Source organism: Felis catus, chromosome D1 (genome assembly GCF_018350175.1).
Source record: "Felis catus isolate Fca126 chromosome D1, F.catus_Fca126_mat1.0, whole genome shotgun sequence".
Classification (NCBI taxonomy): Eukaryota; Metazoa; Chordata; class Mammalia; order Carnivora; family Felidae; genus Felis; species Felis catus.
The window spans coordinates 47,139,247-47,166,421 of record NC_058377.1 but is presented as its reverse complement, the minus strand read 5'-3'; the positions used below and the strand labels follow the sequence as shown (position 1 = coordinate 47,166,421).

Below are 27,175 nucleotides of genomic sequence, written 5' to 3'. Positions count from 1 at the left end.
CACTTGGCAAGAGTCAACTAAGCACATCATACAAATCTACTTAGAGATACTGCCATTCAGTTAATAACCTTTACTAATTATCAACTAGATGAAACTATTGATTTTTAATTGAGAAATCTGTGGTTTAAAAATGTTCTCCAAAATACTATTCTCTAATGGCAGGATTAATTTAAATTCTGTAAGACTCCATTTAGAGTTGTTTTTATTGAATACCACTAAGATGATTATAGTTATTTGTGTCATTAATTCTTACCAGCCACAAAAAAATATTTTAAAGAAATTAATCCACAGGCAAAATAATCCTATAAAGCTTTTTACTTCTATTTTTATTCAATAGCTGAATTTTAGATTTTCAAAATTTAATGGTTTTTTAAATTACATTCACACCATAAGGCTGGAGTTTTTGTCCGTAAGGGTAGAAATAATAAAAACATACATAAAATGTTTTCAAAATTAATCCAAATGGGTTTTACATCCATCACTTTTAGATTTTACATCCATCACTACCAGACCTGAAAAAATAATGGGAATATGTAGTAGACTCAGTTATTTCTGTAAAATGTACTGTTTAAGCATAGTAAAATACAGTATAATTGAGTGGGTTTTTTTTAATTGTTTAGTTAGTTGATTAAAGTTGGTTTTTGTTTGTTTATATCTTTTGCTAGTTTATTTTAACTATTCAAATATTATGCCAAGAATGAAAAGTTATCTGCATAAATGCAAAACATACACATATAAAGACACACATACATATGCCACACAATCTTTAACACATTAGAGGTTAAACTAAGATTGACATTATGTGGTTAAATTCATGACAAATTGCCAAAAGTTCCAAAGCACTGAGATCTTCATCAATAGAATTTTAAATATGGATCATAAACTTTCGTAAGAGAAGCAAAAGATGAAAAGAGTATTTTAACTTTTCTTTTAAGAGAATAAAAGTACAACTAAGAGGCTGAGTAGAAATGACCCATTATGTTTCGTGCTATATAGCCTGTTCCTTCTCTAGAGGGAGGTAGGTTCCTTCTCCAGCATTTGTTGTCAGGTTTTTTTGGCAACAAACCACTCAGGTTTCTTCCCGTGTAAACTTCCCTTCCTATACAAATCATTCTTTAAATATTTATAGTTTTAATAACTACTCTATTTTTTTCTACTTTTTAACAGTTCTTTTTTAGGTTAGCCTTAAATAAGGAAAAGAAAAAAAAACAGAAAACACAAATCTTTTCCTCCACTATCATGGAAAATTATTCCAGTTTAAGTTGGTTAACATTAGGTTCTTTGACCACGTTACTCAAACTATTAAGCCCAATTCTGACCATTATAATGATAACTTTTTAATACATACCTAGCAGAGCTTGGAATAAGCTGCTCTTAAAGATACCCATCACCTTTTTAACAGCATTTTTCAACTGCTGTTCCTCTGGTTTCCTTAATTTTTTGCAGTATTCTTCCAGTAATGATAAAGCTCGGTCAGTATCTGAAAAACATGATTTTAAAATTCTGTCTTATAGTCCTGGAAAAATAGGAACCTAATATATAACATGAAATTTACAAGTAATAAGAAGATGCATAACTTTTCATTATAAATTCCATATAATCAATAGATTCTCAAGAATATTTTTATTGATTTTTGCCCAATTCTTTTAATCAGAGCCAACTTAGGGTTGTAATTGATAAATGTAGTTTCAACATAAATGTTGGTTGATTTTTTTTGTTACATTAATAAGATAAAAATGAAACAACAAAGATGGCTTATGTTATAAACCTCCACTCACTCCTTCATCAATTTTGTGATTTCTTTGCTGAATCAAATAATTTTTTTAGTAGTGGACAAATACTTCCTCAATGTCTATGCTAATCACAGTGTAACAGCTAGAGACATAATATGCTTTTACCTTGCACTTGCGTTAACATTTTCTTTATCACTTTTTTAGCAGAACAATAAATCGAGCCCTGATTTGTAGCATTTGCAATATCCAAGGTGTAAATATTCCCACCATGGCCAATTTCAAGATACCCACATGACTTAACTGAATGCAGACCCGGGAATTGATCACAGAGCTTTCCCACCATACAGATACAATAGATGCAAATAACCTCAAGAACATATGTAGTATCAAAATGTAGAAAAATATTAGGAAGTGATGAGTTTTGAGTATTACTTTTATTTTTAACATAATTCATTTAATGTAAGTTTACATAACTTAATGTTCAGACGGCTGCATTTAAACCAGTTTACAAATGTGTTAAAAATGTAACAGTAGGCTCTTACAAACTGACATGAGCCCATTCCAGCACACCAATGCTTCCAAGGTAGCACTATCATCTGGCTTTTCCTCCTATATCATGGCTGCCCTTTGTTCACTTTCTCTGGTTCCTTCTCATTCCTCAAGCCTCTAAACATCTGGAGACTCCTCTCTATTCTCATTCCGTAGGTAACTTTAGCAAGTCTCCTGGGCTTTAAATGTTATCGGAACCCTTAAGACTCCCACGTTTATATTTATAGCTCAGGCATTTCCCCTTGAATCCCAGTCTCATATTAAACTGTACACTCAACATTTCCATTTGGATGTCTAGGGAGCATCTCAAACTTAACTTGTCAAAACTGAGCTCCAGATCTTATCTACCTTTACTGCTTCTCCTGCAGTTGTTCTCTCTCGTCCTTCCAATTTTTCAGGCCAGAATCCTTGGAGTCATTTGTTGTTCTCCTTTTCTAATTCTCTACATATAATCCATCAGTGAATTCTGTTGGCTCTAACATCAAATACCACCACTATCATTTGCTCGTACTACCACCTGGTGCACCAATATCTACTACCCCCTGCATTATTGCAATAACCTCCTACCAACCTACATGCTACCACCTTTGTCTTCCTGCAGACTTTTCTGAACACAGCAGCCAGAAAGATCATAAGCCAGATAATGCCATCCCCAATTCAAATCCTCCAGTGATTCCCCATCTCACTTAGTTTAAGACTACCTCACTGATTTCAGCTATTACTCCTCTCCCCTTGCTCAGTCTACTCCAACCACAGTGGTCTCTGCTCATTCTCACATATACTAAGAACTCTCCTACCCCAGGGTCTCTATACCTACTATTCTGCCTAATTATTCTTCCTTCAGATATCCATAAAGCTTGTTCCTTCACTTCCATATCTCTGCTCCTATACCACCGTATCAGTGAGGTCTTCCCAAACTTTCCTCTATAACATAGCAAATCTTAAGTTTACTCCATTGAAAGAAGGGAGAATTTCAATAGGCAGTCAGGAGTAGGGACAGATGTCATGTAATTAGTTTGTCACCTAAAAAGGTTATAAATAAAAATGAATGTTGATGCACAGGGAGCCCTCTCCAATTTTAAAACAAAGCGTAAACATATGCTATTACATTTGCACAGAATTTTGATTTTTTAAATGCTTTCATACTTTGCCCAATAAAATATTTTAACTCTTTGAGTCAAGAACCAATATTTGAATTCACATTTTGACAACAGTTAAAAAATCAGCTGTTTCCCTGAAATGATAGTAGCTTATTGATCTCATACTCTAATTCATTCCTAACCACTAATGTAAGTAATCAACAATACCATAATTATACCTTCCTCAGTACTTCTACGTATCTTTGGGCTCCAGATTTCAAGCTTTAGTCTTTTTCATCCCTTCATTTGTTAGGTAGTCTTTGAAAATGTACTTAAACCTAGGCATCTTTTTTTTTCCTTTTTTTTACAATTATATTTTTAAGCTCTTTTTTAGCTTTGTGTCATTTTTGTAGGTATTCTCTTACTCTGATCTTTTATTCTTGTGAATAAAACTCATTTAAAATGAATTTTGAATTTAACGATACATTAAAAAAAGGTATCAACAGCATTTCCATAATCACATCTGTAAATATAATTTGTTAGATAAGAGGACTTCCACTAATTCATTCAACACATATTTACTGAATAACTAACTACCCAGGGAAGACACTGTATTGGTTCAAAGCAGCTAGATGTTCTCTAAACCAATAAAGCTTATTATGCTTCTCATCTCTGTATGAGAAAAACCTGACACATAAAATAAGATGCTAGAATATAAGAAAAACAAATGGTCAAATATGGTCAAGTTTCCCTTAGACTTTTGCATGCCAGCATCTAGTGCTGGAATTATGGCTGCCCTTTTTTCTTCTCTCGGTTATCAGTAATGATCACCTTCTTGTGTCAATTCCATTATGCCCTTTAGCTCACTCTACCGAAATTCTTATTTCTGAATAATGAGAGCATAATATCCAGGGTAACCTAAAACTAGATACCTGTGAAAAGATGAAAACATAAAGCAAAAAAATAAAAAAGACAAGATGACAAGGATCCTGTTTTATGAGACAAAAACCCCTAGCCAGATGTTGACAAGTTGGATAAAGTAGAAAATTGAGATAATTATCCAATCAGCACTAATACTTTAATTGACATTCAAATAACCAGTTAGAAGTGGAGAATTTTTCACCTGAATTGCCAGTATAACGACCACAATTCTCTTCTCCTATTTTCTTCATTAAAAGAAATCTATCTTCATAGGACTCCACCATCTACTGGAAGAATGAAACTACATTTGGACTACCTGAAGGCAGACACAAGAAGAAATGGAGAGTGGGGAATAATTTTGCAAAATAAAAATTTTTGCAGGAAATATGCAATGCAATGCAATGCAAAGGACATAGTGACTGTTACATAATTGCAATTGTAGGTAATCATGTGTCAGCTAATTAAGGTTCAACTTCTTGGTTTAAGAATAGCATTTCCAGAAGTTATAAATAATTTGGGACAGGTAATTTAAATTCGAAACAGTGAATGGCAATAGTGCTAACAAATGAGCTTTTAAGAAAAAGAAAATATGACACATAAAATTATTTGCCACAACTTAAAAATGGACAAATTACAGAATATATGGTGTTAAGAAAATTATGATGAAAGTATAGTAGGAGAAAAGGTGAACTTAATACACAAATCTTTAAGAGCAGAGCAGTCAGAATAATGAAATTCCTTTACATAAATCTATGCAAAAAATTTTATAGCTCAAAAAGAACTTCTACATGCATTTTATCTGATTCTCACCACTAAGAAGTCATATCAGGTCTAATATACAGGAAACTTAAATCCATAGTAGCTTGTCCAAGAGCACAGAGCTACTAAATAACATATATGGAGCTTAATGTTAAAGCTTTTGATTGCAAGTATAATGTTCTCTCCACAATACTACCCTTAATCCTTCAGAATAGAATTGAGTAAATTGCTATAAAGGAAAAAAAAAAAAGAAAAGAACTTGGTCAATCAGACATAAATTGTTTGGGTGAATTTTAAAATCTAGTGTTAAATGTTGAATAACTAATTTTCACAAGCATGCAATTAACATAAAAATTGTATTCATAACAAATAAATAACATATAAATGGCCCTACCTTTAAGTCTGGTAGATCAAAATAATAAGTTCTTTCTAGAACTTATTATAGAACTAGAATTAAGTTCTATTTTTGAGTATCTAGCTATGTTCCAGACACTGGAAACTCAATACTAAACAAGATAGGCAATATTCTGCACTTAGAGATTTTTGTCTGAAAGATAATTAAATAGGAAATTCCAACAAAGTAAAAGATTAAAATAGAGTGTAATAATGCTATGATGAGGTACCAGGTGCCATGGGAGGAAAGAAGCTGATGCCAATAGAGACCATGTAAAATTTGTCCTTATACCCAAGGAGGAATAACAAGCCATGGAAGAACTTTTTTTTTAATGTTTATTCATTTATTTTGAGAGGGAGGGGTAGAGTGATAGGGAGAGAGAGAATCTGAAGTAGGCTCCATGTTCAGTGCAGAGCCCAACATGGGGCTCGATCTCACGATGCTGTGATCATGGCCTGAGCCAAAATCAAGAGTCAGATGCTTAACCAACTGAGCCACCCAGGTACCCCAACCCTGGAAGATTTTTAAGTGAAGATGAGCATGACAATTTTTTAAAGCTTTAGAAAGAGCACTTTAACTACAGTGTGATAAATATCACTTAAAACAAGTAAGAACAACTAGGTTTTCTTTTTCTCATACCATTTTAAGTAAATACAGGCAACACTGCAGTAATAATTTTTATTATTACTTATGACACGTTTACTAGCAAATAAAAATATTTTATTAGGAAATATTTATATACGCTTAATTCTCATTATTGTTTTTTGTTATTTTATAAATTAAGGATATTCATATGAAAATAATAAAATGATAAATGCTAATAGAAAAGTCACGTTGTGTCAGGTCTTTAGAACGAAACTTTTTAGTATTAAAATTTACACTTCAGGGGAGCGTGGGTGGCTGACAGTTAAACATCTGACTCTTGATTTTGGCTCAGGTCATGATCTCACGGTTCGTCAGATTGAGCCCAGCATCGGGCTCTGCACAGGCTTTGGATTCTCTCTCCCTCTCTCTCTACCCCATCCCCACTCATGCACAGACCCATGCATGTTCTCTCTCTGTCTCTTAAAATAAATAAATAAATAAATAAATAAATAAATAAATAAATAAATAAACTTTAAAAAATAAAATACAATTTACAATTCAAGGCGATACAACAAAGGTGTCATTTTATTACTAAGATTCTAGTTTTTGTTGAGCAATGCTAAGCATTCTGCATAGATCACCTTTTCAATATTCACAAGAATCCTAAGAAATACTAACATACATATTTTTCAAATGAAGACATGTCAAGTGAGAGAAATGAAATAACTTATCCAAGGCTACACAACCAGTAAGTACTGAAACCAGGATTCAAATCCTGATCTGGCTGGCACCAAAGCCAACTTTTAATATTATGCCACACTGATACCTAACTTACTGGGAAAAAATTCATAGTGTTTCTTCTTTCTGTAATTGTTCTCAGTATAATTACTCCTCCTATCCACCCACCCCCCAAAAACTGTTTCAATATAATTCAACAAACACCTATTGATAGTACATTTCCCCTGTGGAAACAAAAAGATATTATATAGTGAACTTTTTTTTAGTGTTTATTTGTTTTTTGAGAGAGAGAAAGAGACAGAGCACGAGTGGGGTAGGGGCAGAGGCAAAGGGAGACACAGAATCCAAAGCAGGCTCCAGGCTCTGAGCTGTCAGCACAAGAGCCCAATGCAGGGCTCAAACTCACAGACTGCAAGATCATGACCCGAGCCCAAGTCGAAGTCGGATGCTTAACTGACTGAGCCACCCAAGCGCCCCTAAAGTGGTGAATTTTTATTGCTACCTTTCAGATAGACATGTTTTCACATTTTCTATAGAACTGTTGAAGAGACCAATGTGGAAATTGCAAGGTTAAGTAGTAATAAATAGAAAGAAAAGACAATAGCAAATTTCACCTTCAGCTGAATATTGAAATATGCATCATTCCAGTTGCAGCAAACTAGAAAAAGACAATGAAAAAAGAAATAAAACTTGGAATTTGAATTATGGAAAAAATGTCTGGCCAGATTTAGAGCAGATCTAAAGATTGTAATCATTTTGTAAATATTGGAAGGTTTATAAATTACTTTGGCATCAATGAAAGAGATAATACTCATAAGAAATATTGCCATAATCAATAAAGAAGCACAGTATGGCATTTCCTGTCTATAAGCAGATGTGTCCGTGCCATAACTGGGCAGACTTACTCCAAAGCTAACCAGGAAGCTAGACCCATCCACTGACAAAACGGGACTCTGACTCTGAACACAATTTTCCTCCTTGAACCAAAAGGAAAAAAAAAAGTATTCTGATGAAAAGCATTTGTGTAGCACTTTCCTCCTGACAAAACAATTTTTACATAGGCTATATATTTTTATTTGGCCATCATAATAATCCTAAGAGGTGAGTACAATTAATATAGTCGTTTTAAGATGAGGAATTTGAAGCTGTTTCTGTCAATTTTCTTTAGATAATTTAGCCACCTAAGGGTAAAGGCTGGATCCCTGGGCTCTTCTCCACTGTGCGATGATGTCATTCATTTGTTCCAAGAACACCACACTCATACAATGAAAAGAACATGGATTAGCCTCTGGTCCTGATTCTATCACTAACTTTCTAAAATTGAAGTTCATATATGTTACCATATTTGATTTGGAAAAGAAACATTAAGCAGATAACTAGTTTTGCATTTTACTGCCTCAAGGGAGATATGTGCCAGGACAGAAAAAAGCAATTTTTAAGTTTTTCCAGTTTTGCTTTCCTAAAACCTAAGCACTCAAACTAAGACTTTGTTACAGAAAGAGAGAGAAAGACATCTTCTAGCACCTCTCCAGTCTAGAAGATTTTCTCAGCTGAAGAAGAGAGGTCTTTGAATTAATTCCAAGGCAGCAGGGATCTAGGCTCTGCTTCCTGAAAGCATTTCCTAGAAGGCAGAAAGAAGCCAGTGAGGAAGAGCATCATAATTGCACCTAGGTAAAGAGAAACACAGAAATCCGGGGATGGGGGTGGGGGAATCTATGTCTTGGAAGTAGCAAATCACTGCTAGACCAGAAAGGAACTATCTAGACACAACAACTCTTGTCATAGAGGTAAGCTATCGCATATGGGATGATCGATGACCAGATGATGTCACCATTCCAGGCAGAACTCTACCATGACCCCGGAGAAGTAGGAAAAACCTGAAAAATGATTGGAGTAATTGTATTCACCACTCAGTGACTAAGAGTCAAAAATAAAGTTGATCTATAGAAAATGAATGGATATTTCTTACAAAACTAAATTTATAGACTAAAGTCTATCTCAATGATTATCTGATCTTAAAGCCAGGTTTTCTGACTACTAGTACAGGTGTTTATCACAGTATCATTGCTATTGATGATGAGGAGGAGGAGAAGGAGGAAGAGGTGGAGGAGGAGGAGGAGGAGGTGGTGGAGGAGGAGGTGGAAGAGGAGGAGGAGGAGGAGGGGGAGGAGAGACCTCATGGTGAAAAGTTCAATGCAAAGAAAATAAATAATGATCTGAAACAGTATCTTATAATCCCCCACATTGGTAAACCTCTACTGGTCTTTTGTGTCTCATCCTAAATGTCACCTATCCAGAAAGAATTCCCTGGTTTCTCTAGATGAGTTTGGGTATTCCTCATCGGTTTCCATGACAGTGTGTTAACCTCACCACACAACACTGAAATTGCCTGTTTCCACATCTATCTCCTTAATAAATTTTAATCATCATAAAGGCAGACACTGAATATAATTTCCCACTGGGAAACATGCACCTACCACAGTGCCTGGTACATAGCAGGTGCTCAATATATCTTTGGTGAGTGGATAAGTGACAGAATAAATAAATGAAACTAAAGTTATTGTCTTGAATACATACACATTTAGCTTTTAAAAGAATGTATAGTCTATTATTCAAAAAGGATTTTAAATTGAACAGAACTTAATGATTTATTCCAAGTCTTATCACAGAGTCAATGATAGATTCCACAGGTCTATAAGATTATAGGCCCCCTACAGAAACTTCAAAATCTTATCTAACAGAGTTAGGGCCTCAGTGGCTAACAAGATGGTGTCATCAGAAGAAATGGGATACATAATCTTGCCATACTTGTCCATTATCTTTGAAAGTTTTAACTTAATTCATTTCTACAGAATTTTCTACTTTTTATGCATTGTTTCTCTTGGTCCAAAATACTAAAACAAATCAGGTCAGGAGATTGGTTTCATAATGTAGGTGATTTGGCCATTAATTCTTGAAATAGCTTTGAGAAACTTACTAAAAATTGAACCTATGCAGAAAGCTTACTACTTGGAATTCAGAGTGACTGACTGGACTGAAGAGAGTAGGTAAAACTCATGATCCTTTGCTGACAAAGCAACCTAAATTGAGGATACAGAGCCCTCGTGCCTTGACTGATAAAAATTCCTGAGCTGGAGAAGAGGTCCTCTCCCCATAGTTTTAAAAAAGTTTTTTATACATCTTAGCCTGATAGTAAGAAATATTTTCTAATCACTGAAATGGTTACACAGTAAATATTAATAGGAGCATATAATGAGAATATATAATTAATAAATAAGGGGATTCTTATAGTTTAGTGAATATACTGTTATAAAGAGTGAGTGAGTGATTGGCAAAGACATGAATGAATTGAATGCCTTAATTCCTTGTTTTAAAAATCTAATATTTTGTGTACATCTTCCTACTGACTAGACTCTACTACTCAAGGAAGTAACCAATGATAGGCCTAAAGGAGAGATAAAATATTCTATCATATAGAGAATACTTGGGCAGTTTCCCAAAAACCTAACAGTTCAAATATTTCAGGTATCAAGTCATTAGCATATCATTTTCACACTTTCCCAATATATAAGAATTGTAGAATAAATTCAATTAACAGATAACTTTAATACTATGCCTAACGTTTGCTTCATAACATAGTCTTAACCAGTAGTTGAATACAAACATTTCTCTCTCCAGAATTCTCTCTCTTTATGCCTCCTGAAATGATGAGTATCTTCCAACCTCAAGAATCTGTGGCTTTGGGGCGCCTGGGTGGCACAGTCGGTTAAGCGTCCGACTTCAGCCAGGTCACGATCTTGCGGTCCGTGAGTTCGAGCCCCGCATCGGGCTCTGGGCTGATGGCTCAGAGCCTGGAGCCTGTTTCCGATTCTGTGTCTCCCTCTCTCTCTGCCCCTCCCCCGTTCATGCTCTGTCTCTCTCTATCCCAAAAATTAAAAAAAAAAAAAATTTTAAAAATTTAAAAAAATTAGAAAAAAAAAAAAAAAAAGAATCTGTGGCTTCATGGTTTCCAGTAATTCTCAAAACCAAAGTCAAGGTGACCTTTTTGAGGAATTTTAAATCTAAAAAAAATCTTTGGTAAACAATCATTTTACTTTTACTTACAGAAATTAGAAAAACTATCTTTTCCCATCCCTCTCTAGGAGGATTCAGTTCTTAACTCATCTGAGTTTTACTGATTGAGAAAAAGAAAAAACATGAAGTTTGTGAAATGGAAAAAATGTCTGGATATAACACTGGTATGGCAAATATGAAAGTTCAAACACAAAGTTAGTAAAAGGAATAAAATAGCCACTCAAGTACGATCAATTCAGGCACACATTTTCCCCTTTAGTGAATCTGGAAAAAAAAAAAATCTAACAACTTGAGAAAAGTTAGAGATGCAAAGAGAATCCATCCAAATAATGAAAGGAAAATATAAATTACTAAGATACTGTGAGAAAGAAATTAAGCCACAAAGTACAAGAAACATAATGAAAGAAGAAAACTTCAAATGAGGAAGGAATGAACAGAAGAGTTTAAAGGGGTTCCTTCCCTAGGGAGAGGAAGAAAATAATAAAAACAAAATGACACCTTTAGAAAGTATAGACAACCAAAAGGAAAGATTGTGAACCCAGAAAACAACAATCTCAATTTCAGGGATGCCCAGGAGATACATGGAAGTATCAAGTCTTACTTAGAATTCTAATTACACAACACTCTTCAGCTTCCTCTCAAAAGAACAATATCAAAACATATGAGTTATGAATATGATGGTATTTAACTTCCAGTTCCTGGTAAAAATAAGTTTATACACACTCTATTATACCACTGAGAATAGCTGTAAAAAAAGAATTTAAAGGAAATAAAATGTTATACGAATGAAAACTGTCAGACTTTTATACCAATTTAAAAGAAGCCCAGAGGATAATAAGACAATTTTTTTAAAAATTTTTTTTCTTTATTTATTTTTGGGAGAGAGACAGTGAGACAGAGTGTGAGTGGGGGAGGAACAGAGAGAGAGGGAGACACAAAATCTGAAGTGGGATCCAGGCTCTGAGCTGTCAGCACAGAGCCCAACACAGGGCTTCAACTCACAAACCGCAAGATCGTGACCCGAGCCGAAGTCAGATGCTTAACCGACTGAGCCACCCAGGCACCCCAATAAGACAATTTTTTTAACACAGACATGGGGGGCACATGGGTAGTTCATCAGTTATGCATGAAATTCTTGACTTCAGCTCAGGTAGGTCATGATCTCACAGTTTGTGAGTTCAAGCCCCACATTGGACTCTATGCTAATAGCGTGGAGCCTGCTTGGGATTCTCTGTCTCCCTCTCCCTCTCTGCCCCTCGCCACTAGTGCTCTCTCTCTCTCAAAATAAACAAACTTTTAAAACATAAATTAAAAAATTAAAGCAACATAATGTATTTTTCTAAGTAGATCAGTTCATAAATGACATAATACATAGATTTTAGCATAATCCAAATACACTCTTGTCTTGCTAATTAGAACTTGTTGATTCCTTTAAAAAGTTGACCCTGGCACAAAAACAGAAACTCAGATCAATGGAACAGAATAGAGAACCCAGAAATGGACCCACAAACATATGGCCAACTAATCTTTGACAAAGCAGCAAACAATATCCACTGGAATAAACACAGTCTCTTCAGCAAGTGGAGCTGGGAAAACTGGACAGTGACATGCAGAAGAATGAACCTGGACCAATTTCTTACATCATACACAAAAATAAACTCAAAATGTATGAAAAACCTAAATGTAAGACAGGAAGCCATCAAAATCCTTGAGGAGAAAGCAGGAAAAACCTCTCTGATTTTGGCCGCAGCAACTTGTTACTCAACAAGTCTCCAGAGGCAAGGGAAACAAAAGCAAAAATGAACTATTGGGACTTCATCCAAATAAAAAGCTTCTGCACAGCAAAAGAAACATCAGCAAAACTAAAAGGCAACCAACACAATGGGAGAAGATATATGCAAATGACATATCAGTTAGCATCAAAATCTATGAAGAACTTAACAAACTCACCCAAAAAACAAACAATCCAGTGAAGAAATAGGCAAAAGACATGAATAGACACTTCTTCAAAGAAGACATCCAGATGGCCAACCAACACATGAAAAAATGCTCCACATCACTCATCATCAGGGAAATACAAGTCAAAACCACCATGAGATACCACCTCACACCTGTCAGAATGGCTAACATTAACAACACAGGCAACAACAGATATTGGCAAGGATGCGGAGAAAGAGGATCTCTTTTGCACTGCTGTTGGGAATGCAAACTGGTGCAGCCACTCTGGAAAAACAGTATGGAGGTTCCTCAAAAAACTAAAAATAGAACTACCCTAAGATCCAGCAATTGCACTACTAGGCATTTATCCACAGGATACAGGTATGCTGTTTCGAAGGGGCACATGCACCCCCATGTTTGTAGCAGCACTATCAACAACAGGCAAAGTATGGAAAGACCCCAAATGTCCATCAATGGATGAATGGATAAAGAAGATGTGGTTCATGTATGTGTGTGTATATATATATACATATATATATGTATATATATACGTATATATATGTATATATACATATATATACGTATACACACACACACACACACACACACACACACACACACATACACATACAATGGAGTATTACTCAGCAATCAAAAAGAATGAAATCTTGCCATCTTGCCATTTGCAACTATGTGGATGGAACTAGAGGGTATTATGCTAAGCAAAATTAGTCAGAGAAAGACAAATATCATATGACTTCATTCATATGAGGCCTTTAAGACACAGAACAGATGAACACAAGGGAAAGGAAACAAAAATAATATATAAACAGGGAGGGGGGACAAAATATAAGAGACTCTTAAATATGAAGAGCAAACAGATGGTTACTAGAGGGGTTGTTGGAAGGGGGATGGGCTAAATGGGTAAGGGGCATTAAAGAATCTACTCTTGAAATCACTGTTGCACTATATGCTCACTAACTTGGATGTAAATTTAAAAAATAAAAACATTAAAATTTAAAAAAAAGTTGACCCATTACCATCAATTCAGTATTAAAGAAGGAAGGAAGAGGAGAGAGAGAAAAAAGGAAGAAGAGGAAAAGAAAGAAGGAAGGAAATAAACATTAAACTATTTCTCATAAAGTATAATTTTCAATTATGTATCTGTAATTTCTGTAACTTCCATCAAAGGTAGGAACTTTTGAGAAACTCAGCCTATTGGGCTTAGAAACCTTAAAATCAACCTGCTTACTGTTGGTGGGAATACAAACTGGTGCAGCAACTATGGAAAACAGTATGGAGATTCCTCAAAATATTAAAAATTGAAATACTATGTGATCCAGGAATTTCATTCTTGGATATATACCCAAAAAAACCAAAACGCTAATTTGAAAATAGTTTATTACAGCATATTTACAATAGCCCAGGTGTGGAAGCAACCCAAGTATTCATCAACACATGAATGGAGAAGATGTGGTACACACATACACACAGACACACACACACACACACACTGGAATGAAAATCTTGCCACTTGTGACAACATGGATGGACCTACAGAGTGTTTGCTAAGTGAAATAAGTCAGAAAGAAAAAGGCAAATATCATATGGTTTCACTAACATCTGAAATCTAAAAACCAAAAACAATTGAATAAACAAACAAAAGACAGAAATGGAGCCATAAACACGGAGAACAAACAGATGGTTGCCAGGTTGGGTGACAGACAGGTAGGGGAGATGGGCAAAATGGGTGAAGGGGAGTAGGAAATACAGGCTTGCAGTTAGGGAATGAATAAGTCATGAAGATAAAAGATACAGCACAGGGAACACAGTCAAAGGTATTATAATGGAGTTGTATGATGACCGATGGGGCTACACTTGTGAGCAAAGTATAATGTGCAGACTTGCCACAACACTATGTTGCACATCTGAAACTAATGTAATGCTGTGTACCAATTATACATCAATAATATTTTTAAGACATCATTTTAAAAAAAGACACCTGCTTAGTTAAATTATACCTAGAACATCAAGCGCCTTTCTCCACCTCATTCCCAGATGCCTTTTTATCCCTTTCACTCTACCCTCCCTCTCTTTCTCTCTTCCCCTCTTCTCCCCCCCACTACGTATACACCTAGACAATGTGTTTAAATTCAATTATTAGTCTAAAATAAGGCAATCCAAAAGGGACAATGTCTAGAGAACAAGTGGTAGAGAGAGTAAAAACACAAAGTGAAGTAAGTCAAAGAGCCATGCCATTTATTGGCTACATTACCAAAACCATTCTTGTTCCAGACAAACCAACTGTGCCAGATCTGGACAGGTATGGCTCCAAAATCTCACAGAGAGTTTTGTTTCTCTTGGTGATATTAAGGGGGAGAGCAGAAGAAGAAAACAACCCCAGTCTTCAATCCAATGTACAAAGGAACATTTCTAGGTGTTTCAGAGGTTTTATATATCATTGTCCATCTCTATAGATACCAGTTGGCTAAAGTATCTCACTGATTATTGACTTTCCTCAATGCATCTTCCAAGTCCACAGGTAGAAGGATTAGACATTGTGCAGAACCAGATTGCCTTAACCTCACCTGACCTTTACTTTCAGTGTGTAGCAACTCATAACTGGTCAGCACTTGGATCTATGCTAGCCCGATATAGTGGAGTCCAAGGGTGTCGAATAAATTTTGGTTCAAAACTCTCAAGAGGGGCCACTGGGTGGCTCAGTCGGTTAAGCATCCCACCCTTGGTTTCGGCTCAGGTTATGATCTCTCACATTTCATGGGTTCAAGCCCAGCTTTGGGCTCCATGTTGTCAGTGTGGAGCCTGCTTGGGATTCTCTCTCTTCCTCTTTCTCTGCCCCCCGCCCCCCGCTCTCTCTCAAAATAAATAAATTTTAAAAATACCTCGAGAAAATTCTTTATAGTTGATCTGATCTTCCACGCTATGTCAAAACAACAACAACAACAACAACAAAAACTGGTTTCATGAGGATCCTTGGGAACAAAGCTAACGTGGGGTAGATCTAGGTTAAAGTGAATCCCTTGGCCTAACCTAAAATAAACTATACTTTAGGAAACCTACTGGATCTTGATCAATTCTGGAGAGGGAGCAGGGAGTCAGAGGTTTGCCTCATTTGGTAAACTTGTCAATTGTGTTCTTAGATGATACATACCCTCTGGAAAAGCACAGCAGCTACTGGAGTTGTGCTTCATCACAGAAGTGAATATTTACACTACAGGAAACCCAAGCATGAAATCTGTTTTTAATCAGAAGATTGATAAATCCATAATTTTGTTCAGTATAAACAACTCTGTTATCTTTCACAACTAGGTAATTCACTTGATAAATATTAAATCCATGAGGAAGAGCTCCACTGTGCAAATTTTATTTTTAAAGATTGTTCAAAAGTAACCTTTAACAAGCTAAGAACACAGGCTAAAGAAACGCTCAAATCTGTGGTATCAAATTTATGCTGATTATGAATGGTAATTTAGACAACCTGATTTATGAAATCACAAATGTCTGTAATTAAATACTATAGCCCTACTTCATTTTACTTTAGCAAAATAATATTAATGATGTACCACAGAGAAGACATTATTACAATAAATATTTCGCAAAGCCCAAGGAAAATTTTACTCTCAAATGGAAAACAGTTTAAATAGCAAATACCAGAACCAAAAAAAGGAGAAACATATATTATATAGGAAGCTTCATTGCCCACCTTTCTTCTTGACTGGCATTCTTGGGTCTGTCCACTGCCACAGGATTCAAGATCTTTTCAGGTCTCAACTTGATCCAGCTGGACTGAGGCCAAGAGCCAGGTAACTGTTGCAAACCACTTCACTGTTCAATTTTGAAATCCAGGCTGTCTTCTCTTTCAATAAGGAAAAAAATGATGTATTTTTCCCCACAATTAAAACTTTTGACACTGCCCACAGAGTTCAGGAAAAAATAACCTTGAGTTTTTTGATTTTTATAAAATATTTATTCTGTTAAAAAAAATTTGAGAAAATAATCGTAAGCATAGAAAATGTTATTAAAACTCTTCTTCAGGCATCAACATTTTTGGAATTCAATGACTAACTCAATTAAGGCACAAACCAAATTTATACAGCTGTCTCATTACTCAATACATGACCGAATTCAGATGAACTGGTTGATGATAAAGATTCTCAATTCTTTAGAGAAAAATTCAATCTCCCCAACAAAAAATACTTTTAAAAACCTTTTTGACTCTGGTGTCTAAAAAGGTGGGTGAGTTTGAACAGTTTTCTGGGGCAGTACACAGACTGAAAGGCCCCCTTTTTATTTACTGGACCAGAAGTTCCAGATCTCACCCCCTCAGTAAGACAGGATCCAGCTTGCTGTCACTTTCATTTTTTTCTTCAGTGCTCTCCAAGCCCCTCAGGCTTAATCCTTAATGCCCCTCTGATTCTGATCCTCCCATGTATTAACCGAGAGGATTGAAAAGAAGGAAAGCAATCCCTTGGCATGGAGACATTAAAGTGACAGTGCTACTCAATGGGCACTTGATGCAGGATGAGTTGGCGAAGCAGATTTCTTCACACTGGAGTCATTCACATCATGCCATCTCTTCGCATCCAAGCAGCTCCCTATCCGGCGAGGAAAAACACTGAGACTGTTCGAGAGAAGTCAAACCTTCCCCCAAAGGTGTTTTCTGAGACGATGTAGTAGTATTAGGCATGTGAGCACAAGCTGTGCAAACGGTTCGCGATTTCCTAAATGAGAGTTCTGCTGCTTGGCTTCCACATCCACCCTTTCTATCTTTCTCCAAACTACCCACCTTCCTTTTGCAGAAAAGACAAGAAATCTCTCTGCTACCGCTGGCCACCCCTGCCCACACCCCGTTCTTATATAGAAGTGCACAGAAATGTCCTGCACCCTCCACGCGATGAAGTGTTTCCTCAGGCAGGAAAAACAGCAGCACTAGAAATTATATAACTCTCGAATTTGGCTTCTCTAAGACATGGAGACTGGAGGGTCGGGGGTTGCTGGTCTGGGAGATACTGCTGGGCACTGAACGTGCACAAAAGGGCGCCAGGCCTATTCGTAGCGCCCCCCACCCCCACCCCGAAACACCGGCTGGCAAAGGGGTCTTCTTGGAGAGTGGGGGGGGGGGGTCTTTCTCTGGTCCCTTCCAAATGGGGTGAAAAGATGGAATATGAGGTAACTAAAGACTGGGAGAGGAGACACACCGCTGGGGGGATGAGGCGGGGAGCGAGGAGGAGGCTGGTCGGGGCCGCTCTGGCGGCGGGTTGGGGGCTCTGGGGAGGAGGTGTCCGGGAAGCCTTAACACACGGACCAGGCCAGAGGGAAGAACTCCTTCTAGGAGCGAATGGGGCGGACAGCTCGGCCCCCGCTAACAGAGGTGCCCAGAAGAGGGGAAAGCGCGCGACATCCCTGCGCTCGGACCGCCTCACGCACCCCCTCAGCTTGAGGGAAGAGGGAGCTAGGCTAACACACAGCAGGATAAGGGAATGCAGGGCTGGCAAGAAGGCGGGACCATGGACGTCTGGACCTCCTCGAAGCCAATGAGAGTCCTTCATTTCTGGATGCCGTGCCCAATCACAGCCAGGATGGAGGGCGCGGCTTTTGACTGAGTTGGGGAGGGCCGGGCTGCAGGCTAGAGGCGTGAGCCCGCACCACTTCCCGCTCGGGGCGGGCGTTCTGGGTCCCCGCCCACCGCTAGTCACGTGAGCCGCCAAAATGGCGGCGCTTGGGCGTGAGGCTGGGGCTGACCTGAAGGATGCAGGTGTGTTGCCGGTCAGAACTGGGGAAGCGTCCAAGGTAGGCGGAAACCCAGGGCGGTAGGAGTCGTGATTTCTGCAGCCTCAATATGTTAGCGGACTCTTCCGAAATTATGGGATTTGGAAATCTAAAGAGAAGAGCCTCCAAGTCCATGCAGAGCGCAATCAATGGTGCCCCCAGTTGCTATAGAAAGAGACGGAGACGAAGTAGAAGACCTAAAGTCTAGTCTCGATTGCTTGATGTTTCCTTTCTCTGGCCTCCAGGCCTTTGCGCTGGCCTTTCCTTCAACTTGCGGTGCTTCCCTGTAACCATCCCTCCCCACCTCACCTTCTTCAGCTATTCGGTTAAATTTCGCTTACTCCGGGAAACCTTCCCACGCTTCCCCTGGCCAGGTTAAGTTTGGCTTTTCTTATGGTTTTGGTTTTGTTCCGTTTAGTCTCGTTTGTATGGCACACTAATTTCTGCCTGTAAATTACCTGCCTTTTTGTCCTCATGTTGGCCGGTTTGTGGGTTCTAGAAGATACATCTACCTTTTAATTATCCTGGGGTCTGGCAAATATCAGGTGCTGTGTAAATGATGAGTAAATATTAAAGTTCTGAAAGTCAGGCAAAATAATACACATAAAAGCACTACAAAACTGTAAAATACTTTCCAGACTATAAACCTCGATACATACACTCGTAATGGTATAATCATGGTGACCTTGGACTAGTCAATTTTTAGATAAAATGTTAGTTATAGCAGTCTTTACATTTCAGCACTTGGTAAGTCTATCAGAAAATTACCAGCCTATTTCTCTGCTTTAATAAACAGGGCCTTCCAAACACTAGGCATTCAGTAAATATTTGTGCTCAATAAGTATCTGTCCTGTTTCAGGATTTTAGAATCATTATACTAGTTGTCTGGGTTCCCTATAAACTGATAGTGTAGACTGTCAGTAGGGTAGAAGCTTGGTTCAAAGCATTGCCTGAGAGTTTTCTTTGTGGGAAGTAAGAGACTTCAATGTCATCAATGAACTGAATGACAGAAAAATAAGTACTTTATCCAAGATTTTTGGTAAATTACCACATTACTGATACCTGCCTTCATAGTACATTAGATGGCTTAGATATAGAATCTCCCTTAGATGTTACTATCTCTTCCATTTTCCATTTAGATGTCTGAAAGAGCCAAAAGATTAAATCTACTCCCTGAGAAATTGTAATTTATAATTTTTTCCCTGTCCTCCCAGATATTTTAAAGAAAAAGATAGTACTGGCTTGAGTCCAATTCTGCAGTGATACAAGGAAAGAAACTTGCCCGTTATTACTTATTGTGTATTAACATACGAAAGTTCAAAGGAGCCCGTACTTTCAGGATGTTGATGCCATGAATGAATTGACCTTTCATTAGTTAGGATTGGTACATATCACTTACTCAGCAAATGAGTATTACAGTGATGTTCAACAATTACAGCAATGTGTCCACTGACAACCAGTGGCAAAATCACTTGGTACTATTAAAATGCAGATTTCTGTGGAACGCTTGGGTAGCTCAGTTGTAAGCTTCCAGTTAAGCATCCAACTCGATCTCAGCTAAGGTCTTGATCTCAAGGCTGCTTGAGTTCAAGCCCGCATTGGACTCTGCACTGGGCATGAAGTCTACTTTAAAAAAATAAATAAATAAAATAAAATAAAATAAAATAAAATAAAATAAAATAAAATAAAATAAAATGCATATTTCTAGACTTAACCCTATTCCTGTTGAATCCAGATATCTCAGGAGGGAGCTCAAGACATTGCATTTAAAATGAACCCCCTGGGGCGCCTGGGTGGCGCAGTCGGTAAAGCGTCCGACTTCAGCCAGGTCACGATCTCGCGGTCCGTGAGTTCGAGCCCCACGTCAGGCTCTGGGCTGATGGCTCGGAGCCTGGAGCCTGTTTCCGATTCTGTGTCTCCCTCTCTCTCTGCCCCTCCCCCATTCATGCTCTGTCTCTCTCTGTCCCAAAAATAAAAAAAGTTGAAAAAAAAATTAATTAATTAATTAAATGAACCCCCCCATGTGATTCCTGTGTACACTAAAGGTTGAGAATCACTAATTTATTATCTTCTGTGTTCATTATGCTTAATCCACTCTAATTCTCTTGCCCAGGACTCCTGAAATTTGAGATCTAGTCTGTGTCCTTGACTATAAATATTAAAACAGAAGTTGGTATAAATTGTGAAGGGCCATGATTTTGTAATCTATTCATCGGCTAATCTGGAATCTCATAATACCAATGTGGCAACAGGTTTAACAAATGTCATTATTAAGACTTTTCAGAGACCTGAAAGTCTTAACCAGAGCAAAGCATTCAGGAAGGATCCTGTTTGAGGATCCGATTTTGTTTTGTTTTGTTTATCACTATTTTTTACTTTCTCTTAAGATGTTACTGGCCAAACCCTCGTGGTCCCTTGACATTGGCAACTGTCTGTTCATATTTTACACTTGGGACACTGGAGCCTTCCAACCCTGAAGCTCAGTACCTTGGGTCCCAGCTCCCTCATGTGCCACATGTAGTTTCCAGCAAAGGCTGTGGCTTCTGCCCCAGGTGAGGGGGCTGGATATATAATTTCTGTAATCCACGGTATCCATGATCTACTACCTCTTCCTAGCCTGGAACAGTGTCCCTCTTTCTGATGTCTCTCTCGGCTTTCATGAGATAGTTGTCAACAAGTACCTACTGTTTCCTTCTAGCTTTGAAAAAGCTAGAAAAAGAACTACAGAGGACCTCGCTACCTTTGAGGAAAACTGTAAGGAAAACAAAAACTCAGTATCTCTGCAAGTTATCCTTCTACACTAGGTCTTAAGGCAAGTCAACCTTTCTGAACCTCATTTTTCTCATCTATAAAAGTATAAAATTAGAGATGATTATTATCCTGCCAGTTTCTCAAAAAGCCATTGTCTACTAAATAGTAGCTGCTAAATAGTGATTGAATCATGGACACTGTATGTGAAAGCAGATGACGTTTTACTAGGGTCTCAATGTTTTTTAATTGGAATCTAAAATTTATAAAATTTATAATTAATATCATTAGCTATTATGGTTCTGAAATTTTGTGTTTTCCAGGACATCAGAATGGCAACATACACACATGGTCAGCCCAGTGTTTCTCTAGGAGATGAAAAATTCAGAAGACCCATGGTCATCGAAATCATAGAAAAAAAAATGGAGTATCTTAGAAAAGAAAAGTAAGAGACACACCCAGACTGACAGTCAATAACTTTATTTGCAGATCTTCTGTATTACTGTTGTTTCTAAGTATCTAAGATCTATTAACGTTATTAAGTTGGTTATAAAAAAGCTTATAAAAAAAACTGAAGAGAAGTATGGACAGATGAAAATAGTGGTTTGTTGTAATATTGAGATCGTGGATCATTTCTTTTGCTTCTTAAAAATAAAATGTCCAGGGCACAAGGGTGGCTCAGCTGGTTAAGTGTCTCACTTTTGATCTCAGCTCAGGTTACGATCTCTTTGTGAGATCGAGTTGGCTCACAAGCACTGTCTTCTTGAAATTCTGTCTCTCTCCCTCTCTCTCTGCCCTTCCCCCACTGGTGTTCTTTCTTTCTCTCTCAAAATAAACAAGAGCGAGAGCTAACAGAGGAGGGGCAGAGAGAGGGAAAGAGAGAATCCAAAGCAGGCTCTGTGCTATCAGCATGGGGCTCAAACCCACTAACCATGAGATCATTACCTGAGCTGAAACCAAGAGTTGGATGCTTAACTGACTGAGCCACCCAGGTGCCCTCAAAATGAATAAATAAACTTAAAAAAAAAAAAGTCCAGAATTATTGTTGAAATGTTATTTGTATAATAAACATTTTTAAATTAAAAGCAATTAGGGGGCGCCTGGGTGGCCCAGTCGGTTAAGCGTCCGACTTCAGCCAGGTCACGATCTCACGGTCCGTGAATTCGAGCCCCGCGTCAGGCTCTGGGCTGATGGCTCAGAGCGTGGAGCCTGTTTCCGATTCTGTGTCTCCCTCTCTCTCTGCCCCTCCCCCGTTCATGCTCTGTCTCTCTCTGTCCCAAAAATAAATAAACGTTAAATTAAAAGCAATTAGGAGAACACCATTTTGGGAGCTATCTATATTTAATTGATGTTCAATTGTAATTAAATTCAGTTTAGAATTAATTGACTCAGCACAGTGCTGAATTCAGCAAAAAAGGAATACAGATGCCATGGTGTACATATTATCTCACATTACCACTTAAACTTAGATTAACAGAGGACATTATCAAAGGACATTAATCTTAGACCTCAGACATTTATGAATTTAGGTATGATCGGAATAAATAAAACTAGACCTATCAAATCTCTTTGCATGAAGTTTTGGAAATCCTAGACAAATTATTTGAAATATATCTGGACTAATTAAGAAATAGTTATTTGCTAGAAGGACTAACCAAAATGTAAACAACTTTGTTCATATGACTTAAGAAATTAATCCTTTTAGCAAGAGCAGCATTCTTAGATATCTCATAAAATTTGGCTATACTAGAACATACTAATTTTTATTTGTGACCAGAATTTATCTCTTAAAAGAGTTCCATTTTAGAACCACTCTAATTGATCTCAGAGAGAGAATTATCCTCTCATTAGAATGAAAGTTCCATGAGAAGTGAGATTTGTTTTTTAATATTCTTTATCAGTGCCTCATCCTCAGCACAGAGAAGATGTCTCTTGCATAGTAAGTATTCAAGAAATATTTGGTGTTGGTTATACCCAGGAAAGGATATATCCTTTAAGAGAATACTATATTATGTTGAATGTAATTTTTCTCTATGTTTTCCCTGTTAGGACTTTAAATGTGTATGGCACAGTGTTCTTTGGAACAGCAGCTAGTTTCTCTGGAATGTTGGCGAACTTCATTTTCAGACACTGCTTCAAGGTTAAACATGATGCTTTGAAGACATATGCATCAGTGACTACACTTCCGTTTTTGTCTACTGTAGTCGCTTATAAGTTCCTTGTAACAGATGCTTTGTATATGGGTAAATTTAAATTCATTAATGTATAATGTGTTTATGTCTAAAATTACACATTAACACAAAATTTTGCTACCATTTATAATGATCACTTACACTTGTATATTCCTTTACAACTCACAGAGTACCTTTACCTATATTGTCCTGTTTCCTCATCACAACAATCCTCCTGATGAGGCAGAACAAATAGTATTGTGTCCTTTTTACAGGTACACAACCAAAACTAAGACATGTTCACGTATGTTAGAAAGCAACATAATATAAAAAGCAGGCTTTGGCATTCTACACACATGATTTCAGATTCTACCCCCCACTGCTTAAGTTTTGTGACATTGGATAAGTCATTTAATATCTGAGACTCAATTGTCTTATCTATAAATTAGGACTACTAGTACTTACCTCACAGGACAGTTGTGATCATTAAAATACAATATCTTAAATGCCTAATGAGATATCTGGCTTATTGTGTGGGCTTCTAATGTTATTTCCTACCTCCTCCCCTTACCTCAAGTTTCACAACTAGTAATTAATGGAACCTCTGAATCCTGTTTATCAGGTCCCTACTTACATATCTCTTTCCCAGGGAAACCTCGGATTCCCTCAGGGTAGGTTAGGTTTCTAGACACATTCTCTATTCGTTTTACCTTCAAAGCATTGTACACACTTAAAAAATTATTTAATATTTGTCTAGTTCTTTTGTTCCTACTGGACTCACCTAAAGGTTAGAGTTTGGGTCTCTTTTATGTAGCATTGTATCACTAACACATTCCTAACACATAGACAATAAAAATGCATTAGCCTAGAATCCAGATGTCTGGGTCTGCTGTTTAATATTTCTCATTATGAAATTGCTTCTGCAAAAACCAAATTTATAAGAGATAACTCACCTTACATTAAGTGTAATAAAGGCATTTTTTAAACATGATGCTCTTAGTTTATCATGTGCCTTAGAGACTGAATTTCTATTGTTTTCACTATGATTGAGGACAGTACAGATAACTACTCTGTGAGGACACAAGACTGTCTTAATTGTTCTTATCCTGAGTTTTAAAAGGAGACTAAATTTCCTTTTGTTTTCCAGGCAATATAAGCCAGGAAAATTGTGTTCTGAGGAGTTCACTGGTTGGCATAGTATGTGGTGTTTTATATCCCACTGGTTTGGCTTTTTCTAAAACTGGACGCCTGGCAGTCAGGTAAGTCCATCTGTTCCTTTCCTTTCCTTTCCTTCCTTCCTTCCTTCCTTCCTTCCTTCCTTCCTTCCTTCCTTCCTTCCTTCCTTCCCTCCTTTTGTTTTTGTTTATTTTTTTAATGTTAAATTTTTCTTTAGCTGCCAATGACACATTTTAATCAAAATGTACTTTGGTACTTCAAATAGCTAGCTTTCAACCTTTTTGCTATCTACATGAAAGACCTTGGAATTGAAATTATCCACTTAAGAGAACCAATGAACTTTTCATAGAAAATACATGCAGAAGAAGTGCTTAATTATTTTTCCTTTTTAGGTATCATACTGTTCCATTGCCACCAAAAGGAAGGGTTTTACTTTACTGGTTGCTGCTTTGTCAAACAGAGGTAAAAGCAATGATGATTCCTCTGGTCTTTCAGACAGTCTTTGGAATACTTAATGGTCTACGGCATTATGCAATATTTGAAAGTACACTTGAGAAAACTGTACGTGATGATTAATCAAAGAGTGAATGAATACTAAATCAGCAGAATGGGATTTTTTTTATGATGAGGAATCCGGCATTGCTGAAGGAGTTAAAACTAACTCCAGACAGTTTGTTTCTGTTCCTCCTGCTTAGTCTATAGCAGGTACTCAATAAATATTCTGTAATTCACTATTTAAATGTAAGTTTCATCTTTCTTTCCTCCTGTGTGTGGGAATAGGTTTGAGATGACAAGGTCTGCTCTATACATATAGTCATTCGTTCACCAGACATTTATTAGGCCCCTGTTATATCTCAGGCACTGGGTAATATATAAAAGAAATGGTCTTTAACCCAAAAGGAACTCACAATTAGAAGAGAAATTTAAAATGTGAACATATAGCAAGAAAAGGTTTAAGAGGTATACAAATAATTATGTGGGCACATTGAAGATATGGCTGTTAACTACTTGTCCAGAAGAGAAAGCTAAGGGGGAAAAGTGACATTTGACCTAAATTTTGAAGGAGAAGTGGAAACTTCATTAGGAAAGCAACACATAGAAATTAACACACAGTCTGCCCTAAACTCTGATTGTGTATACTTTCTAGCCTCTTACCATTAACACATGTGCTGTTTAAAGAACATTTATTGAGTGCCTATTATGTAATGTGCATTAATACACCAGGGGTTCAGAGATTTAGACCCTGCCCTCACGAAGCTCAAAATCTAAAGAAAGAGATTACCAGATGTTTCTTTATGTCTTCTTGAGCATTCCTGAGCTACACATTATCTTAGTTGAGAAAATAAATACTGATGAATAAAGCACAGACTGGAACCCCAAACCCCACAGTTCATTCTCCTTGGCTTAATCATATACATCTTGAGATAAGATGTGGTCATCTGAGGTCCCAAGCAACACAAAGCAGAAACGGAAGTCTTAACAAGGTGCTTTACGACAGCATAGATAACAAACTGGAATACATACCCTCTTGCTAATGAAAATGATAAAAATAGCTAGTTTGCCATCCAGCTTTGTATTCTCAGAATAATTCATGATACGTGAAACTGAGGGAAGGGGAGGTGATGGGGGACGAGGGGAACCAAGTCAAACTGATAACTGGATCAATGGTATTCATATTTTAACTGTTTGAAAAATTACTATGCAAAGAGTACATGAATACCTTCTCATTGTAAAATATTTAAAAGACCCAGAAATAAATAAAGCAAGATGTCCTTCATTCCCACATCCTATATCTACTCCATTCTCCAGAGGTAACCACCATCAAGTTAGCATGTCTCTTTCATTGCAGTATTCTTTTGTAACTTACATATTTTTTAAAATAATATTAACCATACATATTATAATGAAAATTAATTTTTACTTCACCATATGTCTTGGGGATTTTTCCAACTCTACATATAGGTCTAACATGTTCTTTTTAGTGACTAATATTCTTGGTGATTCCAGTATTCACATAGGTGATCCTTCCAACACCTTGATCTCTCTACCAGACCACTCTAGAGCTGTGCCATCCAATATAATAGTCACTAGCCACTTGTAGCTAGTGAGCATTTGAAATGTGACTAGTTTAAGTTAAGATGTGTTGTAAGTGTGGGGCACCTGGGATAGGTCAGTCAGTTAAGTGTGACTTTGGCTCAGGTCATAATCTCATGGCCTGTGAGTTCTAGCCCCACGTCAGGCTCTGTACTGACAGCTCAGAGCCTGGAGCCTATTTCGGATTCTGTGTCTCTCTCTCTCTCTGCCCCTCCCCCCACTCACACTCTTGTCTCTCTCTCAAAAATAAATACACATTAAAAAAAATTTTTTAAACTGTGTTGTTAAGTGTAAAATACTCAAGTTTTGAAGAATTACTATGTAAAAAAAGAATTTAAATATCTCACCAAAATATGTCATACGTGAATCACATTATATTTTTATTGGACTATGGTGCTATAGCCTTAGTCATAAATTATCAGTAAG

At 37.1% G+C, this 27,175-nt stretch overlaps 2 protein-coding genes across 15 annotated transcripts in view; one reads left to right on the top strand and one right to left on the bottom strand.

Annotated features, from left to right (window-relative positions):
- The window catches only part of DLG2 (discs large MAGUK scaffold protein 2), a 2,054,427-nt gene extending 2,036,146 nt beyond the window's left edge, over positions 1–18,281 (bottom strand). For 11 of the 12 annotated variants that reach the window (XM_045039809.1, XM_045039811.1, XM_045039812.1 and 8 more), the window contains exons 1-2: positions 4,485–4,581; positions 1,349–1,480 (exon numbers count right to left, since the gene is read on the bottom strand). In XM_045039809.1, the coding sequence (XP_044895744.1) occupies positions 1,349–1,480; positions 4,485–4,566 (214 nt within the window). In that variant the 5' untranslated portion in view covers positions 4,567–4,581. Of the gene's footprint in view, positions 1–1,348; positions 1,481–4,484; positions 4,582–16,494 lie in introns of those variants that run through there. The other variant, XM_023239374.2, reaches the window with a different exon arrangement.
- A 143-nt stretch (positions 18,282–18,424) lies between these two features.
- Positions 18,425–25,389, top strand: TMEM126B (transmembrane protein 126B). 3 transcript variants are annotated; one of them, XM_006936878.3, is made up of 6 exons: positions 18,431–18,581; positions 21,259–21,372; positions 21,632–21,753; positions 23,358–23,551; positions 24,627–24,738; positions 25,048–25,389. In XM_006936878.3, exons 3-6 carry the CDS (start codon positions 21,641–21,643, stop codon positions 25,229–25,231), a joined length of 603 nt encoding a protein of 200 aa, XP_006936940.1. In that variant the 5' UTR covers positions 18,431–18,581; positions 21,259–21,372; positions 21,632–21,640; the 3' UTR covers positions 25,232–25,389. The 3 variants fall into 3 exon arrangements, with proteins under 3 accessions (XP_003992717.1, XP_006936940.1, XP_006936939.1); XM_003992668.4 differs by lacking the exon at positions 21,259–21,372 and having other exon boundaries at positions 18,425–18,581; XM_006936877.4 differs by lacking the exon at positions 21,259–21,372 and having other exon boundaries at positions 18,457–18,546.
- The last annotated feature ends 1,786 nt before the right edge of the window (positions 25,390–27,175 follow it).

Coding starts and splice junctions, on each gene's coding strand:
- TMEM126B (XM_003992668.4), top strand. CDS start 18,501: ATGGCGGCGCTTGGGCGTGAGGCTGGGGCTGACCTGAAGGATGCAGGT. Junction 18,582..21,631: donor GAACTGGGGAAGCGTCCAAG/GTAGGCGGAAAC, acceptor TGTGTTTTCCAG/GACATCAGAATGGCAACATA. Junction 24,739..25,047: donor ACTGGACGCCTGGCAGTCAG/GTAAGTCCATCT, acceptor TTTCCTTTTTAG/GTATCATACTGTTCCATTGC.